We start from the raw sequence: 26891 nt of genomic DNA on the forward strand, positions 1-26891 counted from the left end.
ATTTATTTTCTCTCTTTCGTCCTTTAGTAACTTAAATATGAGAGAACAAATATATATTTTAGTGTTTTTTTAGTGTTTTTTTTTAGTGGATACATTTTTGATCGATTTGAACATCTATATGAAGAGAATATAATATTAAAAAAACTTTTGTTTGATGTTAAAACGGAGATAGCTAACGTTAGGCGGCTACTGCTGTGGTAAGATTCGTTCAAGTTAATTAAATGTTTTATTTGTCTATCTTTACCTTCGAGACTTCATTAATTTAGCAAATTCTTTTATCTTTTTCTTCATTTAGTAACGTAAACTTAAATATGTGTGGACAAAAGATCTGTTGTATAGGACTTGATGTTGATATCCCTTAATGCATACTTGAGGCACCGATGAGACTCTGTGGGATGGTCTATTGAGTGATGGTGGCCTCTGCCACACTTCTCCTCAGTCCTTCCTTCTCCTGAGGTTGCTCCTTTTGCGCAACTCGGTGCATAAACCCTTGACATGACCTAACCTCAATCTGCCACAATCTCACCTAGGGATGTCACGGTACCAAAAATCTAGTAGTCGGTACCACAAAAAGTACACGGTGCTCGGTACCTAAGTCGGTACCACAGTTAGGGTTGCCAACCGTTCCGTATAATACGGAATCGTCCCGTATTTGACACATAAAATTCTTGTTCCGTATTAAACTGATACGGAACGCAGTTTGTTCCGTATTTTATGAAAATTAATTCAGTGCAAATACATGACAGACACATAGCTTATAATATGTCAGCCATGAACGAAGACCGCGTCATTTGTATAAGAAAAACCTGACGGTGCGGTAATTTCTCCCTCTGTCTGTCTATGATCTGCGTAGCGTTTTTAACATCTTGCAGCCCCATCAGGGAATGCCCATTGGTCGTTTCAGTCATTGTGATTTCACGTATCATAGCAACGATGACGACAAGTGACAACAGCGTGAAATGTAAAAATGACTGCATCCGAGCAGCCGGCGAAAAATAAACGAGCACAAAAATATAGAATTGAATGGGAAAATGACTACCCGTGGCTGGAATGTGTGAGGGACAATGAATACAAGGCCAATTGTACCATATGCCGTCGCGTTTTTTCTGTTTGTCACGGCGGAGTGTGTGATATAAAGCAGCACGCATGAGGAGATAATCACAAGAGGAGCGAGAGGCTGCGGGCACAGGGAGCAATGTTAAAGTTCATTGTCCGTCAGTCGTCTCCAGAGGCTCATATTGTATGTAATTATGTGGATTTTTAAAACTCAAATATAGTTGATAAGAAAGTGATTATATTAAAAGAGATAGTACAGATTTAGCCTAACAATCCACATATATATATCTCTCCAGTGCTCTCCATCTGTTCCTGTGTCCCGCTCCCTCCCATCTCAAAATGTGTCAATCATTTCTGATGGGTTTCTTATTAAATAATTATGGAGTTAGATAGCTCAAGGTTTAAAAAGGGGTGGGGTCTTTGAAGAGGGCGTATTATAAACTTAAATTAAAACCATGGTTCATTGTTGGCAAAATGATCATGATAGCCTTTATATTTCACATCTATGTGGTTCAGTCTTTTATACTTATTAGGCATACTTTGCTATTCATTAAATATTTAGGCCTAAGAAGTTGTATAAAATATATTTATCTAAATTTATTAATTAGTTTCCACTATTTTCACCGGAAGTCTTCATTTCAGGGGTTATTTTTTTTTTCAAAATTATCTTCTGTGGGGGCATGTCACCGGACCCAGGCACACCCCCCCCCCCCCCCGTTCCTTATTTCCATTTCAGAAAGTTGGCAACCCTAACCACAGTGTGTAAAAAAAGAACAATTATACTTAATCATTTTTTTTTTATTAAAACATTTCAACATTATAGAAAACTTTTAAGAGCTTCTGTTTAGGTTGTCTGTGTTAATGTTTGTTGACTTTTCTCCTGACTCTCTTGGTGTACATCTTTCTCTGGCTGATACTGTTAAAAAGAGAGAGAATAAGAAAAACATTTTATTTATTTAACATACTGTCTGACAATGACTAATAAATCAGCTAAAGCTACAGGTGCTAATGTGCACTTATAAACACACGCACGTGCACATACACATACTCTGAATGCAAGCATTAGTTTAATATCACTCACATTGTTGCAGGATGAAAATAGTTATTAAAAACCCTTAACATTTGAATACTTCATCCAGTGACATTAGGCTACATTTTGCAGGATGACTAAATGGCGATCCATGGTCGCAAATGCAGCGTCATTAACAAATAACTGACTTACACAAAACATTAACATCTAGCATAAAGTTAGCTGGTTACACGGCATTAATGCCAGCTGCCTCAAACAAACATAACGTAGGGTCTGGGTTTCAATATAAAATTAAAGTTTTACAGTTTGTATATAATGTTAATGTGAATTAAAACTTACCTTGAATTCTTTAAAGAGATCGGAGTGTCTGTCTTTCAAGAGCTTTGCCAAATTCTATGTTTGATAGCGACAAACTACTTTAGAGAGATTCCCGTGTGCTCGTCTGAGGCGTTCTTCCTCTTCTTTAACTCTTGTGGAGCGTCAAATACACACGCGCGTATATGCTGCCCCCATCAGTCCCAAAATAGAGTATTGCAGCCTCGGTACCCCCGGTACCAGAGAAAACCGGTACCGTCATGTTTAAAAAAAATGTTGGTATCGACTTGGTACCGAAGTATTGGTTCTCGTGACATCCCTAATCTCACCACAACCCGACCATACACGCCAAACCATTTGACTAAGGCCAGAAGCACTACTGTCGTCGTTAATGCAGGTTCAGTGACAAACGGTTCTGTATGGCATACTATCTACCGATATACACAACAACACCGGACCACAAGAAAACGCCAACATCTCACCAAACTTAATACCTTTAGAAACTTAATACTTACCTGAGGCACTGTTAAGACTCTGTGGGATGGTCAGTTGAGTGATGGCACCCTTTAGGTTGTCAAGTGGGCGCCCTCCTTCCTGGGTGTTTAAAATATATCTTAATGATTTGACACGTCTTATGAAGAGAATATAATGTAAAGGAGAAGCTTTTGATATTGTTTCTAAAAACGGATTGGCGACAAACTGCAGTGGTAAGATCTGTAAAGTTTTTATTTATCTGCCAATATATATCGTCCTCTATATCGTGTTGAGGTCATTATTTATATATTTTATAAAAGACAATGTTATCTAAACAAAATATGTAATGCTTAGGCCTATGTATTTTTATATTTAAAATAATCCCCAGTTCATGTTGTCTGAACAATAAGCACTGTTTAACACATCATTTGTAGTCTGATTATTTACATTTAGGCATATCACAATATAGAGGTTAGAGGAATGTTATCAGAACATTAAGGGAATGTTAGCTGATTGTTTGTGGAATGTTTTTTTAACGTCCCACAAGGTTAGGGGAACGTTACCTAAACCCAGAGGGAACATTCTATTGACATCAAGAACTTTCCTGGGGAACCAGCAGGGAACGTTAGGGTATCTGTTCTGGGAACTAAGTGCTAACGTTCCCAGATCGTTCTGGGAACCAAAAATTGTTAGCTGGGAGGTTTCTGTCTGTCCCATTGACTCTAGTTAGTTTCACACTGGAGGTGGGTGATATATTGTTTAGACGATAATATCCGAATTGTTGTCTGGGTGATGCGCAAAATTTGGATATCGAATATTTCATAATTTGTCCAATCCGACCACCCAAACATGAGAAGAGCTGAAGGGAGTTTAATAATGTAGGGGTTTGTTTGACTGTATTTTATGTTGGATTTCTTTGTACAAAATGACGATCGTTCCTCAATTGCTAATTTGCAATACAACTACGGAGTTCTTACCTGTTATGACGTTTCTTAGGTTGAAGCAACAATCAGAAAACATAAAGAGTAAAGCTGATGTATGATTAATAAAATAGCTGCAAAATATGCGTTGTTTGCGGAAAACTGAAGTCTGAAGTTAAAAAGTTTTTCTTAAATGTCTGTGGCATCCGCAAGTGACGAGCTTGATTGCATCATTAGACAATTGCATTGTATAATATAGTACTTGGTGGGTAATCATCTTGTACATCGTGGTAGCTAGGTGAATGCGGCTGCTGTCGATGAGGCTTAGGTACACTGATTTCGTAGTCTGCAAGGTAATGTGGGAGGTTAACTTGTCTCCTTGGTCGCACAGCAGGGGGATCTCTTTCTGGGTGAGACATAACTGAAGCAGATCACTCATCCGGCTCAAAGGGCCATGTAAAATTGCTATTCACTATTTCTTTTCTGATTCGGATTTATTGAACAGCTGCAGGATGTCCGGTTAGAACAGTGGTTCTCAACCAGTGGGGCCCGCCCCCCTGGGGGGTGCCAACACTATCGCGGGGGGGAGAGTGACTACAGGATGGGAGGGAAAAAATAAAATCTGATTTTTTTTTCATTTTTTATCACGAAACTACTGTCATCAAAAGTTATAATTTTGTATATACATAACTCCTGAAAAAAAATTAAAATGTGTTTGGACTGGTGAGCGCGGAAATACAGGTGATAAGCGGTTTTATATAATGAGCCGTTGAGTCGTTCATTCAAGCGAATCGTTCAAACGGCCGATTCATCAAGAATGAGACGGATGTTTGTGAATGGGTCATTGAATCTTTGACTCAACCGATTCATTCAAATCACTGAATCATTCAAACCACGATTGAGTGTTGCCGTGAGACGCGCTATGCTGTCATTTTTGTTTGGATTCATCAGATCTATTTTTTTCGCTGCTAACATAGACCAAAACAGTCAATATTTCGTCTAAAATGTAAGTGATTTGAACTGTAAAACCCAATTGTAGGCCTACTTCTTATGAAGTTATTTACTATGTTTGCTGTCTTGTAACCATATCGAAATATGACTGAAAAGACAAGATCAGGGCTGTTTTCTTGGTTGTTTAACATCTAGATGCAATTGTTGTACACCATCTTAACAAACTTCAAGACTATTAAGTTCATTAATGACCAACTTCTAAAAAGAAAATGTTTTCTTTGTAAATACGCACGCACGCACCCACGCTCGCACAAACATGTTTAAATACATTTATATTGTTAATTAATAACAATATTGTTGTTGTAACAGCGATATCTCCAAGTTTTGTTTTTCACTGTAAAATGTCATGATTTGACAATGCAAAGAGAGTACCGCCACCTTTTTTCCCCCATTTCAAGCACTGATTATAACACAAACATAACTATTTTTGTCAAAAGTGACAAATCCAGCGACATTTAGTGGTGTTTTTGAGACTTTTGTGGTGTTTGGAGACTCTAAAGCCGAGGTCCCCAACCACCGGCAAGAACGTCCTGAAAAAATGTGTATAATAGCCACTTAATAGCTTAATCGGGTATTTTGTACTGTAAGAGCCGACTTCAAATAATATCAATCATTTCCACTTTTGAACAGAGCCGCGCTCTCTCTCTTTTTCTCCGCCTCTCTCTCTCTACCAGCGCATCAGCGATCACATTGCTGTCATTAGAGTTTGAGCATACAGTACTTCTAAAACACAATCGATCAAAGAATTGCGGAGGTATGACTTTATGAATCATTTGCAAATGTACGTCGCAATGATGTACATATGCGGAGACGTTCAAATGTGTGACAGCGCAAATGACTGAAAAGTAATTATTTTATTATTCTTTAAAACAACTTCAGAATTATCCATCGATCGTAGCACCATGATCAAAATAAACTATTAGGCTAATAATATTTTAACGGCTACACTTTAACGTAGGTTTGAAAGGAACCTAAACTTGTCAATCATCATTAATCATGGTAAACGTGAGTCTTACTCTATCTATCTATCTATCTATCTATCTATCTATCTATCTATCTATCTATCTATCTATCTATCTATCTATCTATCTATCTATCTATCTATCTATCTATCTATCTATCTATCTATCGGTGTGGGGGGGCCCAACTGCAATTAACCTGCTTTTGGGGGGGCCAGCTTGTAAAAGTTTGAGAACCCCAGGGTTAGAACATTAGGTCTCACACTAGGGCTGCACGATTAATCGAAAAAGAATCACGATCTCGATTCATACATATAGGCGATCTTCATTTTAAATGACGGCGATTCACTTGCATTTACAGTATTTCCCTGTATTTAGTTTCTGCGTTCAAGTGTTCACGTATTTACATTACAACAACCCAAGAACATCAGTCAAACTTGCTAACACACACTCATACAGGGTAAAACCAAACCCTATTCATTCACCAATCAGACCCGATCATTTCTTTCCTCTCTCTCATCTCATTTGCGGCATTCCGCTGTCACTCGCGTGACGTATAACAAGGCGGCAGACCTAAACACAGTCGTTTACTTGGTGGATCTGGAGCGGCAATTTTCACAAAAAAGAGAGGATAAACGAGTGTCACTGTGGAAAATCCTGGTGGCGACGGAGAAAGTGAAGATGCAACAACATTGGTTTCGAAAAAAGGCAAGGAAATTATTTACCTCAGGCTCCGGACGTTTCTAAATCGGAAGGCTGCAACCTCAGGAGGTCGCATGCAGGCTGTATACGTCATCAAGCCTGGTTCATTTGAGTTAACGGAGCATTACATTCGCAAGTCATTAACATACTTCAACAATTTATTATTAACTAAAAATATTAGTCATCTTTATAACGTTAATTGTTAATATTCTGAAATTAGACAGTCTTTATGATGCGCAGTTTAGAAATGCGACCTCCAGAGAGGCTGCAGCCTTCACATTGAGAAACGGCCTCTTTGCGTTCCCCATTAGAAAGGGTTTTTCGCACGAGGGGAACATTGTTACATGTCTGCGTTTCTCTCTGATGCCTCAAAATGTTGATCTTTTAGTCTTTTAAAGGTTTAACGTTAGTGTTTTTAAAGTTTTAAGGTTGGCCAGTTTGATAGTACAAAAAGCACAGGTGCAATTTAACAGCTAACAAATTTTAAATTATTCTAAATTTTAAGGGGTCTAAAATAAGAAAAAGAGACTTAAGAAACGTTATTATAACTGAAAGTCCTGTAGCACATTTTTTAGTTAAGTGCATAATAAATGTTTTTGTTAAAATAAAGAGAATCGGGTGAGAGAATCGGGATCTCAATTCCCATGGAAAAAATCGGGATTCACATTTTAGCTTGAATCGTGCAGCCCTATCTCACACCAGTCTGTACTTATTGATTATTTATTCTTAAAGGACAAGTTCGATATTTTACACACAAAGCCCTGTTTTCAGATTGTTTATGGTGAAATAGAACGGTTTTGACTGAAATTTCGACATATGCGGCTGCCCCGAGAATTTTCGGGTTTTTGTGTTTCACCTCCCACCTCTACAATGGGTTTAATGGTGCACTGGAACAATCCTACCTAAAATGCATTAAACTTTCGTTTAGAAAGGCGTGAAACTCACCGAGTGGTCAGGGGTGTTCACTGATATGCTCACACAAAAATCGCTGAAAAAGATGCTTTCCAACAGGTGTTTTAGCATTCGTTGTTAACTTGTGGACCTATTTTTCCAAACGCCTCACGCGTATATTCTTTCGCTGAGAGCTTCAATAATAGACACTCCAGCCCAGTTGGTGGCGATAATCCGCTTTTGCCAATTGCAAGAATAGAAACAAAGTTCCCGGCGCGGAGTAATACCGTACCTCACAGCACATCTAATACAAGTCAATGGAGTTGGCAAAAACTACGATAAAACCTGTTAGAATGCATCTTTTGCAGCGATTTTTGTGTGAGCATACCAGTGAACACTCCTGACCACTCGGTGAGTTTCACGTCTTTGTAAACGAAAGTTTAAAGGCACACCGCAGAACTTTTTGGCCACTAGGAGGCGCTAGACGTGTATTTTTCACGCCTAGTGCCCCTAGAGGCCACAAGCGCCGCAGCACTGTCGCAAAGAAAAAGAACTGGCCAACCTTAAAACTTAACTAAAAACTAAACCTTTAAAAACTAAACGATCAACATTTTGAGGCATCAGGGAGAAACGCAGTCATGTTACAACTTTCTGATGAGGAACTCGTGGCAGAAGCCATTTCTCAATCTGAAGGTTGCAGCCTCCGGATGTCGTATTTCTAAGCTGCATACGTCATCAAGACTGTCTTATTTCAGAATATTAACAATTATAAAGTTGACTATTATACTTAGTTAATCGTAAATTGTTGCAGTATGCTTATGACTTGCGAATGTAATGCTCAGTTTACCTTAAACCAGGCTCGATGACGAATGCAGACTGCATATTTGACCTCCGGAGGCTGCAGCCTTCCAATTGAGAAACGACCAGAAGTATTTCCTTGCCTTTTTCGAAACAAATATTGCTGCATCGTCTCTCTCTCCCTCGCCACCAGAATTTTCCGCAATGGCGCTCGTTTTTCCTCTCTTTTGTGTGAAAATTGTCGCTCCAAATCCAAGTAAATCGATGTGTTTAGGTCTGCCGCTTTGTAATACGTCACGCGAGTGACAGCGGAACGCAGCAAATGAGGAAGAGAGAAACGCTCGGATCTGATTGGTGAATGAATAGGGTTTGGTTTTACACAGTGTGAGTTTGAGCAAGTTTGACTGCTATAGCATCCTGGATTGTAATGTAAATACCATATAGACAGTAAAAGAAAGGTAAATACGTAAACACGTGAATGCAGCATCTGAATACAGGGAACAATATGCAAGATAATCGCCGTCATTTATAAAGAAGATCGCATTTATGTATGAATCAAGATCGTGAGTTTATATAAAAAAATTGCCTTAAAGGAGAATCGAACCCAGGTCGCCCGTGTCATAGGTCCGTGACACTAACACGGTGCCACAGAGTCACACCATAGAAGATCCTTTCTACACTCCTAAAGTAGCCTCCAGCAAAATTCACGCATAAAAATAGTGTGGAGGAAGTGACGTATGCCGTAAAGCAGTCAAATTTTTGTAGTTTTTTTTTGTGCTCTGGTTACTACCAGAAACCCTAAGTTTTAAAGTACGAGTAAAAGCGATACAGACCCCGTCAGGCTGTGGTAGACATGTCATTCAACCTATTTAAAGTCGATGTACTATCACAAGGGTCTTGAAAATTTATTATGAAGGTTGAAAAATTACATGGTGTCGCTTTAATGCATTTTAGGAAGGATTGTTCCAGTGCACCATTAAACCCATTGTAGAGGTGGGAGGTGAAACACAAACACCCGAAAATTCTCGGGGCAGCCGCATATGTCGAAATTTTAGTCAAAACCGTTCTATTTCATCATAAACAGTCTGAAAACAGGGCTTTAAGTGTAAAATACAGAACTTGTCCTTTAATGGCATGTATGTGTGTTTCTGTAAACATAAACAAGATACAAATATTTAGCATAAGTGTACATTCACAGATCTATAAACGGTACTTAAAGATGCAGTTTGTATTATTTTCGCCGCTAGATGGCGCCAGATCAAACAATAACAATGATGTTGTTTACTGACGCTCTGAAGCAGAGTGGAATTATGGGATTTGTAGTCTTTAACTCAACCACTGATGGCAATCAGACGTGAACGAGAAATCACGTAAGGTAATCAAGTCTTATAAATGTTGCGTTTGATGACATCGTTTATTTCATTATGTAAGTTTATATGTGATGTTCAAAACGAAATTGTTAGTCATATTGATATTACAGTATTAGTCCAAATTCGATGGTAAACACAGCACAGAATTAAGTTTTCAACTTACAATCTACAATGATTTTTGACATAATGTATTGACAGTGCAAATCTTATTGTGAAGTGTCTTAAAATGACCATTTATATTGCTGTACAATACCTTTTGATGTGCATATCGTCCGCGGGAAGACGCGCTGATTACAATCTACACACTAATGTTGTGATCAATATAATAGCATACGTTTTTTGAAGGGTTACGAATCAAAACAACTCACCCATCACGTAAAACACAAGCAGGATCAGAATCTCGGTCTAGTTAAATGTTGTCGTGAAGCTCTCTCCATCCAGATAATGCAACAAATTGATCCTCCCTCGTTTTGTTCCAAACTCTTCTTGGGTTGTTTGGTTGGCCCGTACGCTTACAAGAGCTGACACAACCAGCGGCAGACGGTACAGAGATATCCATAAGTTCATAAGCAAGCGCGTAGCCCGACAGGCGCTATCGCATAGTTCCGCATTTGTCCACAACACTGGCTCGCTGCGTCCGAAAACTCAAGACAGTGAGGACTTGTTGCCTCGCTGCCTCTTGAGGAAATGACTTCGGCCTCAGAGGCCTGAAGGCCGCTCAAAGAAAGGCTTTCCGACGCACTTCAAAGGCAGCTTGTTTGAAATATAAACAGAGAGCGCCTTTGTGATAACTAATCACATATTTGAAAACTACAATACTAATTTCTCGCTAGAAATGCCATTAAAATGCTTAAAAAGTGAAAATGTACGTTTATTTTCACTAAATTTGTGCTCCAGCTGCTTCCTTGGCCGCCATTTTATTTTTCGAGCTAGACCACTGTTGTCATGTCGTTTACGTCAGTAAAGGCGGTTACAAAGGGTCACATGGATATTAACGTCATTGACAGGAGACTACACTGCCCCGTGTCAATGTTTTGAATGGAAATTTTCTCATGATTTACAAGTATTTGAAAACATTACAGACAGGGACGTACTGGGACTGAAATTCAGCCCGGGACTTTAAGATGTAGAGGCCTTTTATGCGAGTGCCCTTGGTGCACGAGCAGGATTTTTTGCAGTTATTTTAATTCTAGTAGTGTTTTTATGGTATGAAGAGAATAAGACTATGCTGAAGACCTTAAAGAAACACTAGGATAACACCTGCCTCCTCAGGTTGTATAAGCAAGTCAGCACTGCACTAAACACAACCAGGTCAGCAAAACCTAAACTCGAACACATAAGTCACAGTATACTGCTAACTACCAGCATGTGTACAGTCAGTTGGAGTGATAAAATTGTTAAAAATACTCACACATATCCACTCAGATAATCAAAAACTACAATACAGTCCCATAAAATAGAGATTGTGTGTGTACATACTCACTTTCAACTCTTCCTGGCTCCGCTTCCCCTGTGCTGGACCCTGCCTCTGCTTACTGATTGTACAGCTACATATGCATGAGAAGAACATCAGTAATAAATATGACTAAGAATAATTCCTTTTTTTAATTCAATCTGTGCTTTAGTCAGGTTATAATATAGTATGTGGAACTATTGCATTTTATCCTTTATGTAAATATGTAATATTGTGCTGTATTTTTCTATTTGTGTGTCCTTAATAAAGCTTTGATTGATTGATTGATTGATTGATATACCTACCCTGCTGAAAACACTGCATCAAACCAGCAAGGGAATTATGCTGGTCTATGCTGGTTTAGCTGGTGGTCACCAGCATACTAGCACCAAAACACAACATATGCTGGTCTTGCTGGTATGCTGGTTTTTCCAGCAGGGTAATATGATTGCCTACCCAGCCCTGCACACTGCCCCTGTACCTATCACCGTTTTTGTACTGGTTCCATTCTCCTCCTCCTCTTGTTCTGCTTTCTTTCCTCCTCATCATCAATATGACTGCAGGGGTCATCATCAACCTGTCTCTCTCCATCACTGACCTTAACAGCTAATATACAGACATATAGGGATTCCTTAGACCATTTTACTGTTTGAACACAATGATGACGTGGAAACGTATGCACGCGCATGTTGGCAATAGAAGTATGGCAAGAATCAGCAATGAAGCAACACAGACAGAGAAAGTTAATTTTAAAAGTTGACTTTATCAACTTTTTCAACACAGCTACCAGATCCGTGTACTATAGTAGAGTGAATAGAAGACGTTAGCAGATGGCCAAATATAAAGTGTCCAGATACATATATACGTATATTAGTATATTATTTGTGCAATCACACGCAATTACCAGACATTTTGATACTGGGAAACTGTTTTGATAAACTTACTAAGTTGCTAACACGTTAGAACCACTGGGGAACAACACCACTTCTGTTGCCAAAATGCGCGAGCAGGCTATTTGATCAAGTGGGCTGTAAAAAGGGTCTATTACTTTATATAGATCCGCCCCTTTTCAGCGCTGCGCTAGTTGTCTTTTAAATCCATATTTTGTTTCAAATTATTGATTTATTTGGCAGGTAGCAATGTAATAAGATGGATAATGTAGAGCGAGGCGGTAGCGAATGCAACCCGGTCAGGCGGATTCAAGCTCCGCTTTGCGTGGGGTCCTGATCTGATCAGCCTGTCGGAGTTGTATTCGCTATAACAACCGCCTCGCTCTACATTATGCCTTATATATGCCTATATTTAAATGCAAATATAAATTATTTTAGTGTATAATAAATGCATCACTAATCGTGCACCTGTCCTGTCCATGCTGCTGGTTCTTCCTCATCTGCACAGCGCCCTTTTGACTGCGAAAAAGGTCTGTTAATTTGGCACATGTAGCTGCCTCTTATGCCAACTTTTTTTTTTTCGGCCCCACCCATTTCTTTCTCTTCTTTTCGCAATTTTTACTGTCTTGTCTATGTTGTATTCACACGAATCCAAACCTGACCAAAAGTAAACACTTTTGATCGGCGCCTTTCAGCCAATCGGATGTCAGGAAAAACGAGGATCAGTCCAAGTTTGGAGGGGGCGCTCTCAGGGGCGGTTCTAGGGTCCGTGGATATCCGGGGCTTAGCCCAAAGACATCCTAGCATGTGTAAAAAATACACTTTTAATAGCTTAATAAACATGATAAACATTTTCTAAGTGGTATTATTTTTGCCAGATTAACTTTTTAATAGTGCTCATAAAAAAAACAATGTTCCACTTAGTTAAACTGAGAACACTTTACACTGATATCAAAGTAGTTGTTCACCTCAAAATGAAAATTCTGTCATCTTTTTCTCCACTAATTGTTATTTTAAACCTGTATGACTTCTGCAGAACACAAAATAATATATTTTGAAAAATATTGGTAACCCTAACACTACTCCCCCATGACTTTGACTAATGTAAGTCAAAGGGGGGCCAACAGTTTTTTTTAACATAAAATAAAATATGTAATTTCTGTAAATTACATATTTTTCTATTATTTACCACAGAAAGCACTATTTATATTGCACTGTATATTTAACAGTATAAATATTTTCTTAACCTTATCTTAAATAACTATATTAAAATTTGGCACTAAACTAACACGTTAAATTCCTGAGTATGAATGTATTAATGATAATACATTTTCTGCAACCAGGTAGTGTTTCTGTTTTGATTTATTTAGGATTTTTTAAGTTACAGACTTGACTTGGTTATGTTCAATCTCTGTAAAACTGAATAAGGCTACTGCTCTATGAGTAACTTAAGCACAGACACAGCAAGCAAAATAATGATATATACTTCATACAATTCTTATATTGAGATGAGTGAGCTTCATAGCATACAGTCTTTTATTTTTGCACCTTTCTCCTCATCTCTCCTCTTTTCTTAACCTGGGCACTGATGACTCTATTTTTAATCCGTGTTTAGTATGTGTTACATCTCCATCTCTACAGTATTTGAGGTGTTGCCATTGAAGCTGTGACTTGGCGTGAACTAACCCCGCGCAGCTCTTTGAGTAACAGCTGAGTAACCCCACAGACAGATAACATCTTCTCTAGACGAAAACTCCAAAGTCCCGACAAGATTAACTGATTGCATGGTGGCAATGATATGATTGACGTGTGGTGCATATGAGCAATTTAAATCCGATCACGCATTCAGTTTACTCGCCGTCACGGAGAGCGCGCTCATGGTTGCGTAGCAACGAAAGACGCGCTACCTCTCACGCGCTTTGGAAGGGAAAAGAAAGGTCTATAACACGCGTTTTAACCGTTTACATAAATAATCAAACGAGCAAGTTGACAGTTCTTGACGAGAGATTACAGTTCGGCTGTAATAGAAAATATTTTAACAGATTAAAATTAGTGACGCCCATATTATAACAATCGGGGCTTTACAAAATAGGTCCGGGGATCAAGCCCCGCTAGCCCACCTCTAGTGCCGCCCATGGGCGCTCTTACCCCCCTCAAGATTTGAAGAATTGGTTTGGCCCGGTCTGAAACAGACACAGCGTTCCGCTGCAGCTGAGCGGTCGGTCAGGCCGGTGCGGTGAGATGGTCCTCACTGCGGAACACAACATCCAGGGGGCGGGGTTGGATCTAGATCCAACTCCTCCCACTTTATATACTTTGTTCCGCCAAATGAACCAGTATATTTGCGTTGTTGCAGCCCGCAATTAGTTGCAACCTGTGGTCACCAACGTTTGCTCTTATCAATTTAAGTGTACGTTTGATTAATAATATAGTTGAGAAAGATTAATAATTTAGAAAGTATCACAGTTAGGTGTAAGGGGAGGTAAGGACACGTTCCCGACAGTTTGATATCACTGAAGGGATTTATTTGTACATTATCCCACTTATTACACAGCTATTCCTATACGAGTAAATATATAAACTTATTTATTTGATATCTTTTATTAGCAAATTTAAAAAAAAGTAAACCTGTTTCCTAATGGCTGTAAGCAAAGACGTTATAACAAGTTCAAAGTCCATACAAGATAAACATTCAATTTATTAATTTCTAAATAACATGCCATAGCCTATATATCTTAATAATTATGCATATTAATACTGTATCCATTAATAGGTCTTAAACTGCATGTGGTAAGATTACTCGTAGTAGGCTTACCCGAAATGTTTTACTCCAAAACATTATAGCAAAAAACTTACATTTCACCCTAAAGGCACTACTTTTATTGTAGTCATAAGTGAAGTTAGTTATTATGTCAAAATAATAACTTAATTTAGTTACGACTAAATGCGGAAATGGTAACGCAGCAACACGTGTATGACGTGTCTTGTGGTAAAACTGGCGACCAATGGGATCTCTGGATCGGGATCCAGCTCCGCCCCTGGATCTAAATCCAACCCCGCCCCCTGGATGTCGTGTTCTGCAGTGAGGCGCTACTGGGTGCGGTAGCGCATTTAAAAAAAAAAAAAAACTTTTTGACCACCGGCCTGTTCGGCCTGAAATGGACCGGCCGTTCGGGATTGCTCCCGGAACTCCCGATGGCCAGTCCGCCCCTGATTACAGATATTGATAGTAATCAGCTGGACAAAATATATAACACTGGCCTAGTGGTTTTTGAACATTTTACTGCAAATATCTTACAAATTGCACCTTTAAATCTTAGTTATAAGCAGCATATTATGTCACATGAAAGAAACAAATATAAACTCAGGTACATGAATAAAACATTATTCATTGGATATTTTATAGTACTGCCCGCGATATTGCACGTTAACAGCACACACTGACAAGCCCGGGCATGTTCCAAGAAACATTTGTAATGGTATCATATACTGATATAACATAAGAGCAGCCTTAATGGACTCTATGCACGGCCAGTCATAGAGCTCAATGATATTCAGGAACGTTGGTTGCCAAAATAGCCAAAATAACACTGCAAATTTTGTTGATGGTTGTTTAATTTACATAGAAATAACTTATACTTCACATTTAATACCATAATGACATTTAAACGTATGAAAGTATATTTTTATAGACGGGAGAACCGAACTTCTAGCCACCACTGGTGTGTGTCATAGTGTTTACAGCATTAGACTCAAGCATGACAACTTCTACACTGCTACCCTGTATCTGCATTAACACTAGTTTTAGAAAGAAATTGCACTGATAACAGTGCTATTCATCTGTTGTTGATATACTTATGAATTTTGTATAATTGTTATCATCAGTACTAGCGAAGATAACATCTGTGGTTATAGACCAATTTCGTGTTTGCAAACAGAGATGACGTTTTTTGTGGGCGGAGCCAAACTGGTTGCAGAAAGTGACTGCTCCTCATTAGGGTTGTGAAGTGTTTTAGCATTAAACCGTGATTTTTATGGATCCGGTTTTCTGTCGAAGTCTGATTCCTTTATGTTTCCCTTTAGTGCAATGTTTCTTATAGCGTTTTAATCACATTACGTTTATTTTTTTAGATAGATAAAAAGTTTAAATGGCTTGGCTACTGATATGCATGTATGTAATGTATATGTATTGTTCTTTTTTGCTAAATCAAATATTTTTACAGTCTGAATTGCTAAAGTACATGTAAAAGCAATACTATCATGTATTATATATAATAGCGTTTATTAAATATTTCATAATTTTCCTGTTTTTTTATTTTTTCTTCCTTAATAAATTATAATTGTAACATGATAAAACGCTATGAGAGACACATGGAGGGAACAGACTTCGACAGAACACCAGACATCTTCTCTACTTATTTTCTATTCTAATTATTAAAAGATTTCCAGATGATTTCCTTGCTCCATTCTGTCCGTTTAAGGGCTTATTGTAATCATAAACACCTACGTTTATCTTCAAATGATGTCTTTGACGATGGTATTCTATAAAAATTAAAGCCATCTTTTTTGGCATTCTTTTTCTGACACTTAACAGCACAACCCGACATTTTCTAGTGAGTTATCTTGCTCTTTTCACTCGTGTCTAATTCATTTCCACTGTTTTTCTGCAACCGCATTGCGCGCGCAGCTTGCAGTGACGTAACTGTGACGTCTACTCTAAATTGGTCTATACAAGCAAAATGTTAGAACAGTAAAAAACGTGTATTTTGCGCATTTATGCTTTATTAATAACAAATGCAAAAGACAAATAGAAAATTCATATCAATGACAACAAGAATAACTTCAGAGAAAAATAAAACACACACAACAAACTAAATACACAGGGTATTAAAATAAACAAACAGCACAAGAAATAAACAAATAATGGAATAGATTTCTTAAATGGACTACCATAGTCAATAGTTCTTTTTGCGTTGTTATTTATATCCTATAAAGTTCCAAGATATGACTCAAAAATATCCAAGTAAAAATGTTTTGACAATCGACGTGAATATACAAAAAAAAAGGTATTAAACGTCACATTTAATATAAGTCCTGCTGCAGTTCATGTTGCTTTTTCCTCATATAGCAGTGAGATTTCATTTACGTCTTTTAATTTACCTGACACTTTAAGATAACATTACAAAGACATTAATCCTGAATCATAAAAACAGCACAATGTAAGCTCTGCTAGTATGATGAACATATCATAATGATTACAGAGATAAGACGACTTGCAACCTTTCTCGAGTTTGCACATCTGGACAATTCTTCACACATCACAGGTTGTAAATTTGGGTAAATCCAGCAAACAACGAGTAAATTTAGCGATTCTGCCGTCACTCCGCTTTAAATCTCCCGTACCGGAAACTGAAGAGCAGCCTTGAGTCAAACGCGGAAGTTAAGCGTGCATAGAGTCCATTACTTTACTAATAAACAACACAGTATCATCATATAGCATTAAAATAAAGCAATAAACCCCAAGAAGCAGTGGGTTACCAGTGCATTTTATAACAGCTAAGGGGCGTTGTTAGGCACGACGCGAAGCGGAGTGCCTAAAACCCCCTTAGCTGTTATAAAATGCACTATAACCCCACTGCTTCGAGGGGGTTTATTGCGTTTATAAAACGGTTACTTCATACATAACGTTAGAGGGATTTTATAAAATAAAACACAAATAAGTTGTTATTATATTAGTACAAATATTACTCTTCCGCCAAACAAAGCAGTTCCTCAGAATCAAGTGTGACTGAAACAGAGCGCAGTTCACAACCAACAGAGATGCAGCAAAGACACAATGAAAATAGGATTTAAGACTGTGGTTTTTATTTTATAAATCAACATTCATCTAATTTATACATTAACATTTATATCATGCAACTGTTAAAGTGATAATCAAATATGCTTGGAAGCATGCTAAACTCTTTCCCCGTCAGCGTTTTTTTTATGTTGCCACCCAGTTTTAGTTTAATGCCTTGCAGAAAAATTATCTTCTTTAAATAAACATAAAATATCAAATGAAAGAACAGACCATCCGCTTTCAAACAAAAACAAACAAAAAAACGTTTCATCCTACCTTCATTTGTTCTCTTATCACCTCTCAAATTTTTTAGCTAAAAGCGGAGATAATTAAATTTTTGTGAAGAACTTGTGTAAGAGATCAGATTCAAAGCCATCAAAACTTACACGCTGTGTTTTCAGTGTTGAGTGAATGCGTCAATGTTTAAGTTGGGTAAGATCGCCACCCAGTGGATAATAGCGGACGTATGAACTTGAGTTATAAACTCCTCAGACAACTCTTTATCGACGAGATGACTCAACAATATTTATTGACAGTTATCTGGATATCGCCATTAATTGTGCAATTGTAGACAAATTAAAAATATGATTATAGACTGGTGTTTATTTTCATAAATCAGTACGCAGCAACAGTGGCGCAGTGAAACTTATGTAATGTGGTCTGAACCGTGAGGTTACCGGTGTATTTTATCATGGCTTAGAACGCGTTTCAACCAATCAGAATGAAGAACCAGAACTGCCCGTTTTATAACAAGATATTTAAGTGACATTATACAGTAATATGCAAACCGAATTATTATTATGCATTCAAACGTAATGCCGCGATAGTTCTATATCTCTTAACAATATATTAATCACTAATATCCAGAAATACTTACAATCAGTTGCACGCACACACAATCCACAAAGTTTGTTAATCATGACATTTCTAACTACTTTAACTGTTATTAACTAACTACAGCGCATCTTTGCAGCCTCACTGGCTGATAACGGTTTTGCATAACTTCACTGAAAGTTTTGGATCAGTCCAACTCCCGAATAGAGGCATGGGAGTTTGGAAGAGTCCACTTGTGAGGGGTGTCCTTTTTACAGGGGTTTAGAATGACACATGTGTAAGTGATTTATGATCAAATTAACATTTCAGGGCGAACTATCCCTTTAAAAAGACTTGATCTCATTCTAGAAGTGTCATAATGCAAAAAGGATTGTGAAAGTCTCTGAAAATAAAAATAATAATAAAAAATTGCTCCATTTGACAACTCCTACAAAATAGTGGAATACTCACAAATAATCATGCATTACATTTATGTTTTGTCATTGATCACTAGTTATGTTGTCTCTATTTTAATAAAATATTAACAAAAATAATAATACAAAATAGCTGGATATGTTTACATATGTTGGTTTATTTGATGTGCAATGACCCAGCTGTAATAACAGGACTGACATCTGTCTTCTGTCTATATGTGTGAATCTAGAAAAAGATACAGAATCTCAATTCTTCATCCGTCTTTGTGTAAATAAGATTGAAAAGACAATTTAATTGTTTCATGTTTCTTTCAGATGTGAAGAGTGATTCATGTTTGGATATAGAAATAACGTCCTCAACATCAAAAGAGCGACTGACAGCACAAACTCTTTCCTGCATCACCTGTGGAAAGACATTCAGCTCCCAGAGACATTTAGAGAGACATGAGAGAAAACACACAGAACAGAAACTCTTCAGCAGATCTGAGATCAGCTTTACTACCTTACAAGAGAAGAAACCTTATTCAGAAGACCACAGAGAGAAGCAGAAGAAGAAGAAGAAGAAGAAGCAGTTTCACTGTGAGCAGTGTGGGAAGATTTGTGTCTCTTCCTCTCAACTAAATGTTCACATGAGGACACACAGTGGTGAAAAGCCTTTCAACTGCACTGAATGTGGAAAATACTTCAGAACCAAAGCCAATCTTAAAGTTCATCAGAGAGTTCACACAGGAGAAAAACCTTATGAGTGTCCTCACTGTGAGAAGAGATTTAGATATAAATATAATCTGAAGAGACATGTGCTTTCACACACCAATTATAAACCGTATCAGTGCAGTGAATGTGACAAAACCTTTAGGGATTCAGGTTCATTAAAATCACACCAGAATACTCACATTAAAGAGAAACTCTATCAGTGTTCACACTGTGATAAATGTTACGATCATAAAAGTCATCTGATAATCCATGAGAGAGTTCACACTGGAGAGAAACCTTACGTCTGTGCTCATTGTGGAAAGAGCTTCTCTAGGTCATCTCAATTAATAGTTCATCAGAGAGTTCATACTGGAGAGAAACCTTATCACTGTAGTGTCTGTGGGAAGAGTTTTAGTCTAAAGGCTACATTACTAAAGCACCAGAGAATTCATACAGGTGAAAAACCTTTCAAATGCTCTCAGTGTGACAAGACGTTTACTTGTTCAAGTAACTTAAAATACCATCAGAGAGTTCATACTGGAGAGAAACCTCATCACTGTAGTGTCTGTGGGAAGAGTTTTAGTCAAGCGGCTACATTACTAAAGCACCAGAGACTTCACACAGGTGAAAAACCTTTCAAATGCTCTCAGTGTGACAAGACGTTTGCTCAGTCAGGTTCCTTAAAAGCCCATCAGAGAGTTCATACTGGTGAGAAACCTTAAAGCCGAAGGTACACTAGGGACATCTGCATGACGTCATTTTCGCAACGGCGCATGAGTGAGAAAATATTGAGACAGGACACCCCACTACAAACAATTACACAAAGGCAATAGACAGCATTTGTGCACACACTATTGTTTTTTGTACTTTTATTTTCACTTATTTCAAGAACAGAAAGCTGTGGAGCATCTTCGTCACCCTAATGTTTGATTCCTGGTCTTTGTTTTCTTCATGTTTCTTCTAAACTTTGTTTGCCATGGTGGATCGTCTACTTTTCTTCACCTATCCTAATTTTTTTATGGCGCTTTTCCGTTGCATAATACCTCACGGTTTGGTTTGGGGTCAGCTTACTTTTGGGAGCTTTTCCACTGGGTGAAGTACGTAGTACCCGATACTTTTTTTGTACCACCTTGGTTGGGAATCCAAGTATTGTTTCAGTGACAACAAATAAAGATAATCAGAATATCTGGTACTGGTGTCTTTATTTAGTCCAGCACACAATGCATGTCTCCATTACAACTCTCCCTCTAGGGAATGCACGTCATCTTATATTACATTACTGCCACCTGCAGGCATCAATCAGTACTCATCACAATAGATACTCATTACATCGTCCTTTTTTTTTTTTACACATTAGATTCACAATTACTAATAATTCACATCACCCCAAATGTAAAAAATCAGCAATCAATTCATCAATATATGTAAAAAATCTACAATCAGTTCATTTTCATAAATCCATTCGAACAGGAACTTTCCGAATTCGATTAGTTCTCCGTAATAAAGGCATGTCAGTCTTTGGTACAGATAACTTGAGTTCAGGAATTTGTTCAGCCGAACTTAACATACCTGGAGATAGCATTTCATGACGTTGCAAATCAACAAGAGGCATTTCACAAGACTGCAGTTTTGCAGACAGGTTTGGCTCATCAACAAGAGGACATTTCTCTGGAGTCTTAAGCAAGCTCTGTCGATTTGTCCGCAATGTCTGTCCATCTTCTGTTTGAACCAGATATGATCTTGGATTTACCTCTTTTAAGACTGTAGCTTTCTTTCTCCATCCAGTGGGCTCCTCAATTCTAACTGTATCTTGTTCAGAAAGAGATTTCAGATGTCGAGCTCCCTTGTCGTCATAATATTCTTTCTGCTTCTCTTGAAATGTTGCATCTTTTTCAATGATAGACTGTTGTTTTCTGTTTTCAAGGATAACTTTGGTAATGTGTCACGCAGTTTTCGGTTCATCAACAACTCACCAGGAGATAATCCACAACTGAGTGGAGAAGAACGAGAATCTGTCTCTCAAGAGAGACAGATTTGCATCAGAACTGCTTGCTGCAGCTTTTTTCAAAAATCTTTTTCTGCTTTGCCATTTGCCTTTGGATAAAGGGGGCTTGAAGTAGTATGTTTAAAGCCATACTGTTCTGCAAACAGTTGGAATTCACGACTTGAGTACTGAGGACCATTGTCACTTTGCACAATATGAGGAATTCCATGCATTGCAAAGATGCTTTTCATGCATTGAATCACGTAATTTGATGTTGTGTGATGGAGCTGTTCAACTTCAGGATAATTGGAATAATAATCGATAACCACCAAATAATCCTTACCATTCAACTGGAAAAGATCAGTTCCTACTTTTTCCCACGGTTCAGTAGGATGAGCAGCTATCATCATAGGTTCTTTAGCCTGTTTATAATGGTGATTTAAACAGACATCACACTGACTGAGGTATTTCTCAATGTGCACATTAATTCCAGGCCAAAAAACAGCTTGTCTAGCTCTTCGCTTGCATTTTTCAATACCAAGATGTCCTTCGTGAATTCGACGAAGCATGTCTTAATGCATTGATACTGGAATGACAATTCTGTTTTTTCTCAACAGCATGCCCTCAACCACACTCAATTCTGCCCTTAAAGGAAAGTACTGTGGACACTTGCCTTTGATCCATCCATGTTGAAGGTATGCAATAACCCTCTGTAGTTCGGTATCCTTTGCGGTTTCCTCTGCGATAAGCTTTAACATCTCATCTGAAACTGGTAAAGCTGAATACACCATACTCACATGTCTCTCAATTTCGTCCATTTTGCTGGTCTCCGAAGCTACTGGTGCTCGAGACAGTGCATCAGCCACAATGATATACTTCTCAGGGGTATATACTAGATTCAGATCATATCTTTGTAATTTCATAATCATGCGTTGAATTCGAGGTGACATATCATTTAAGTTCTTTTGAATGATAGAGATTAATGGTTTATGATCCGTCTCTACTGTAAAAGTAGGTAATCCATATACATATCCATGAAACTTTTCACAGCCAAATACTAAACCCAAGGTCTCCTTCTCTATTTGTGAATATCGTCTTTCAGTCTCTGTCATAGATCGAGAAGCATAGGCCACAGGTCTCCAGGAATCCTCAAAGGCCTGAAGAAGCACCGCTCCCAATCCATCCTGAGAGGCGTCTGTGGAGATCTTAGTTGGTCTTGTGTGATCAAAAAAAACAAGAACAGGTTCAGTAGTAAGAGTCTCCTTTAACTGCTTCCATTCTTGATCATGTACTGAAGTCCAGACAAACTCCTGATCACTTTGTAACAACTTTCTCATATGGGTAGTTTTGGCTGAAAGATTTGGCAGAAATTTTCCCAGGAAGTTCACCATTCCCAAAGCACGCAGAATTCCCTTCTTATCAGTAGGTGGAGGCATATCAAGGAGGGCTTGCACTTTTGCTGGATGTGGCTCCACACCTTTTGCAGATAGCTTGTCACCTAAGAACGTGATCTCTGTGACTCCAAATTGACACTTTTTCTGATTGAGCTTCAAATCATGTGCTCGAATTCTTTCCATCACTTTTACTAGTCGCTGATTATGTTGTTGAAGGGTGGATCCCCACACCACAATATCATCAATGTATACTCGAACACCCTCTAGACCTTCAATAAGGGTTTCCATGGCTCGATGAAAAATCTCTGGAGCTGATTTGATGCCAAAAGGAAGACGGAGAAAACAATATCTTCCAAAGGGAGTATTAAATGTACAATACTGGCTACTCTCAGAATCCAACCGGATCTGCCAGAATCCTTGAGAGGCATCTAATTTGCTAAAAAAACTGAGCTCCTGACATGTCACTAATTATCTCTTCACGAGTGGGTATCTGGTAATGTTCTCGTTTGATGTTATCATTTAGGTCTTTAGGATCTAAACACACTCTTAAATCACCATTGGGCTTCTTCACACAAGTTATAGAATTTACCCAATCTGTAGGTCGTTCAATCCGTTGGATAACTCCCAGTTGAGTCATGCGATCCAATTCCTGTTTCAAAGCTTCACGAAGAGGGGCAGGGACCCGCCGAGGAGGCGCATGAATGACTGGAGAAGCATCATCTTTCAACTATATTTTATAGGTAAATGGTAATGTACCTTGACCTTCAAAAACATCAGAAAATTGTTTGACTATATCCATTACATTGTCACAGACTACGGTTTTCTTGTTGACCTGATATACTCTTTTAACCAAATGAAGGTCTTCACACGCTTTATCCCCTAAAAGAGATTCATGACCATTGGGAACGACAACAAACATCAAACTTTTCATCTTTCCTTTTACTTGTATTTTTAATCTGCATACTCCTCTTGTTTCAATTGGTTGTCCATTATAGGCTTTGAGGGGAACTGTACGTTTTTTGATTAGAGGTTTTTCTTTCAATGCCTTCACATCTCTGATGTTAATTAGATTAACTTTTGCACCAGTATCTAATTTAAAGGGTACTACGGTCCCATTAGCCACAAGAGGAACAATCCACATTGAAGACTTGACTGAATCATCACTTGATACTTGAACTTATGTTTGGTCCCACAGCGCTTGCATGAGAATGTTTCATTATTAGTATCTCTGAAATCTCTTGTGTTACCTCTTCTCTTATCTCTGAATGAAATGGCGTCAACTTCTACACTCTGAAAGGACATAGTGGCTGCATTAGTGCCATCAAACTGCTTCACTTGCTGTCTTGCTACTTCACTGGACTGACACAATTTGACAGCATAATCCAAGGTGAGTTCTGATTCTCGTAATAATCTTTCTCTCAGTTTCTTATCATAAATACCAAAAACAATTTGGTCACGAATCATTGAATCTCTCAGTTCATTAAAGTTACAAGTCTTTGCCTTTATCTTGAGATCGGTCAGAAAGTAATCAAAAGCCTCTCCTTCATGTTGCACACGTGTTCTAAATACATATTGTTCATATGTCTCGTTCTTTTTTGACAAACAACAATGAGCATCAAATTTTTCCAGTACCTTATCCAATTTCTTCTTGTCTGCCTCTTCATCAAAGTTAAAGGTGTTATAGACGTCCACGGCATCAGCTCCAGCAATGGTAAGTAACAGGGCAACCTTCCTTTCATCCACAGCCGCTTTTTGTCCGATAGCAACATATACAACTCGAACTGCTGTTTGAAAGTTCTCCAATTTGCATCAACATTACCACACAACTTCAACGATTCCGGTGGTTTAATGGAATCCATTGGGATTTTTTTACCCCACTCCTGGTACCATGTATTGTTTCAGTGACAACAAATAAAGATAATCAGAATATCTGGTACTGGTGTCTTTATTTAGTCCAGCACACAATGCATGTCTCCATTACAACTCTCCCTCTAGGGAATGCACGTCATCTTATATTACATTACTGCCACCTGCAGGCATCAATCAGTACTCATCACAATAGATACTCATTACAGCTGATACCAAACATCAGAGATGGGACCAAGTCACACATGTGCAAGTCTCAAGTCTCAAGTCTGAACCTTCAAGTCTCAAGTAAGTCCCAAGTATTTCTTTTCTTGGGCAAGTCAAGTCGAGTCACAGGCTATGTCAAGACAAGTCCTGTAGTAGGTCAAGTCCAAGTCAAGTCACCTTATTATTGTAATTTTACCTGCAGAATCTGATCTTAATAAAGTGACAAGATATACAGTAAGTAACTATCAGTAAATTACAATAATTTGGATTTGCATTGTAAATGCTCATGTTCAATAAAATACATCATGGAATCAAACAAAATTGTAACTTCATAAATTATTTATTTTTTCACTTCTGCCAACCGTGTTTGAAATTTTCCACATTGAGTCCATAAAACAAATAACAGCTTAACATCCAACAGACCCCTCTCTGAACACCTCCCTCTCTCTCAAACACAGTTTACGTACAACATTAAACTTTATTACATTTCTCCTCTCTCTCTCTCTCTCTCTCTCTCTCTCTCTCTCTCTCTCTCTCTCTCTCTCTCTCTCTCTCTCTCTCTCTCAAACATGCGCCCAGAAAAAACGAGCGCGTCGCACCTCTTCTGTTCGCGCGCCTAAATTTGAAATAATGAACTTGAGCGTGCAAAAGACGCGACATGTGAACCGCCCCTAACATTGTAGAATCTAGTAATTTCTCTATGTGTGTGTGTTCAGGTGGTAAACTTGAAAAAGAAGTATTAAAAAAAAAGTATTTTAAAAAATAAATCAAAATTATTTTCCCACATTTGTCCCCAACACGGTATGATGAGGGCTACATTAGCTATTATTACATTAGCTAACTACCAACTAACCAGATATTAACAAAATGACAAGCACTTACTGGGCATAATGGCTCTTTAAATGACGAACGAAATTGGAGGTTGTCGTCTGGCTGCCTGTAATTTTAATGTTGCATGTCTTGCAACGCACTGTTCGTCTTTTGCCATCTTGTTGAAGCCGAAAGCGATGACCCTCCGTACCCCTCCGGCTGACATGTTGATATCTGATCTAAGTGGGCGTGGTGTGCGTAAGGTACGAGAGGGCATGGCGAATGATAGTGTCGTGATTCAGTCATGACAACACCATTCTCAGCCTGTGCTCCAGCTGGGTCGACTTTATTTTTTAAAATAATTTATATATTTATATTTAAACTGAAAACATGATGTGATTAACACTCAAGTCATTCAAGTCATCACGTCTCAAGTCAAGTCAAGTCCCGAGTCTTTAACTTCCAAGTCCGAGTCAAGTCTCAAGTATTTTAATTTTTGTCAAGTCAAGTCACAAGTCACAAAAATAGCGACTCGAGTCGACTCGAGTCCAAGTCACCAAGTCACAAGTCCCCATGTCTGCCAAACATGACGCGAAAACACTGTAGATCACTGATTGGTCTGAGAGAATCATCACTATCAGCGTCATTGCTATAATCTAAAAGATTAGCTTTACCTCAGTGCTAACTTGCGTTGTCTTGAGCAAACATGTTGTCATCTGTGCTCTGCTATAAGTTCCCAAACTCCCTTTAGCGAAGAAAAACATCTACATGTTGAGAATCAAGAACACCATAACAGTCTTTTTTCAGACTTGCAGTTTGTGGCGGCACATTCGCGACGCGCACGTATGCTTAAATGTATGAAGGTAATTTAGCGCCTAAAAGATTTGCATGCGCAGGACAAAATTTGTAAGAATGTACTTAACATTGCAAGCGTAAAATAAATTTGCATGTGCAAAAACAGTTTTATAAAGGTGTAAATCGA

The 26891-nt window shown here is 38.2% G+C and overlaps 1 protein-coding gene across 1 annotated transcript in view; it reads left to right on the forward strand.

Moving 5' to 3' along the window:
* The first annotated feature begins 18815 nt into the window (after positions 1-18815).
* Positions 18816-26891, forward strand: part of LOC135771654 (uncharacterized) — a 28159-nt gene continuing 20083 nt past the window's right edge. Inside the window, exons 1-2 of the mRNA XM_073815482.1 lie at positions 18816-18819; positions 19271-20364. Coding sequence (XP_073671583.1) covers positions 18816-18819; positions 19271-20364 — 1098 coding nt within the window. The remainder of the gene's footprint in view (positions 18820-19270; positions 20365-26891) is intronic.

Source organism: Paramisgurnus dabryanus, chromosome 8 (genome assembly GCF_030506205.2).
Source record: "Paramisgurnus dabryanus chromosome 8, PD_genome_1.1, whole genome shotgun sequence".
Classification (NCBI taxonomy): domain Eukaryota; kingdom Metazoa; phylum Chordata; class Actinopteri; order Cypriniformes; family Cobitidae; genus Paramisgurnus; species Paramisgurnus dabryanus.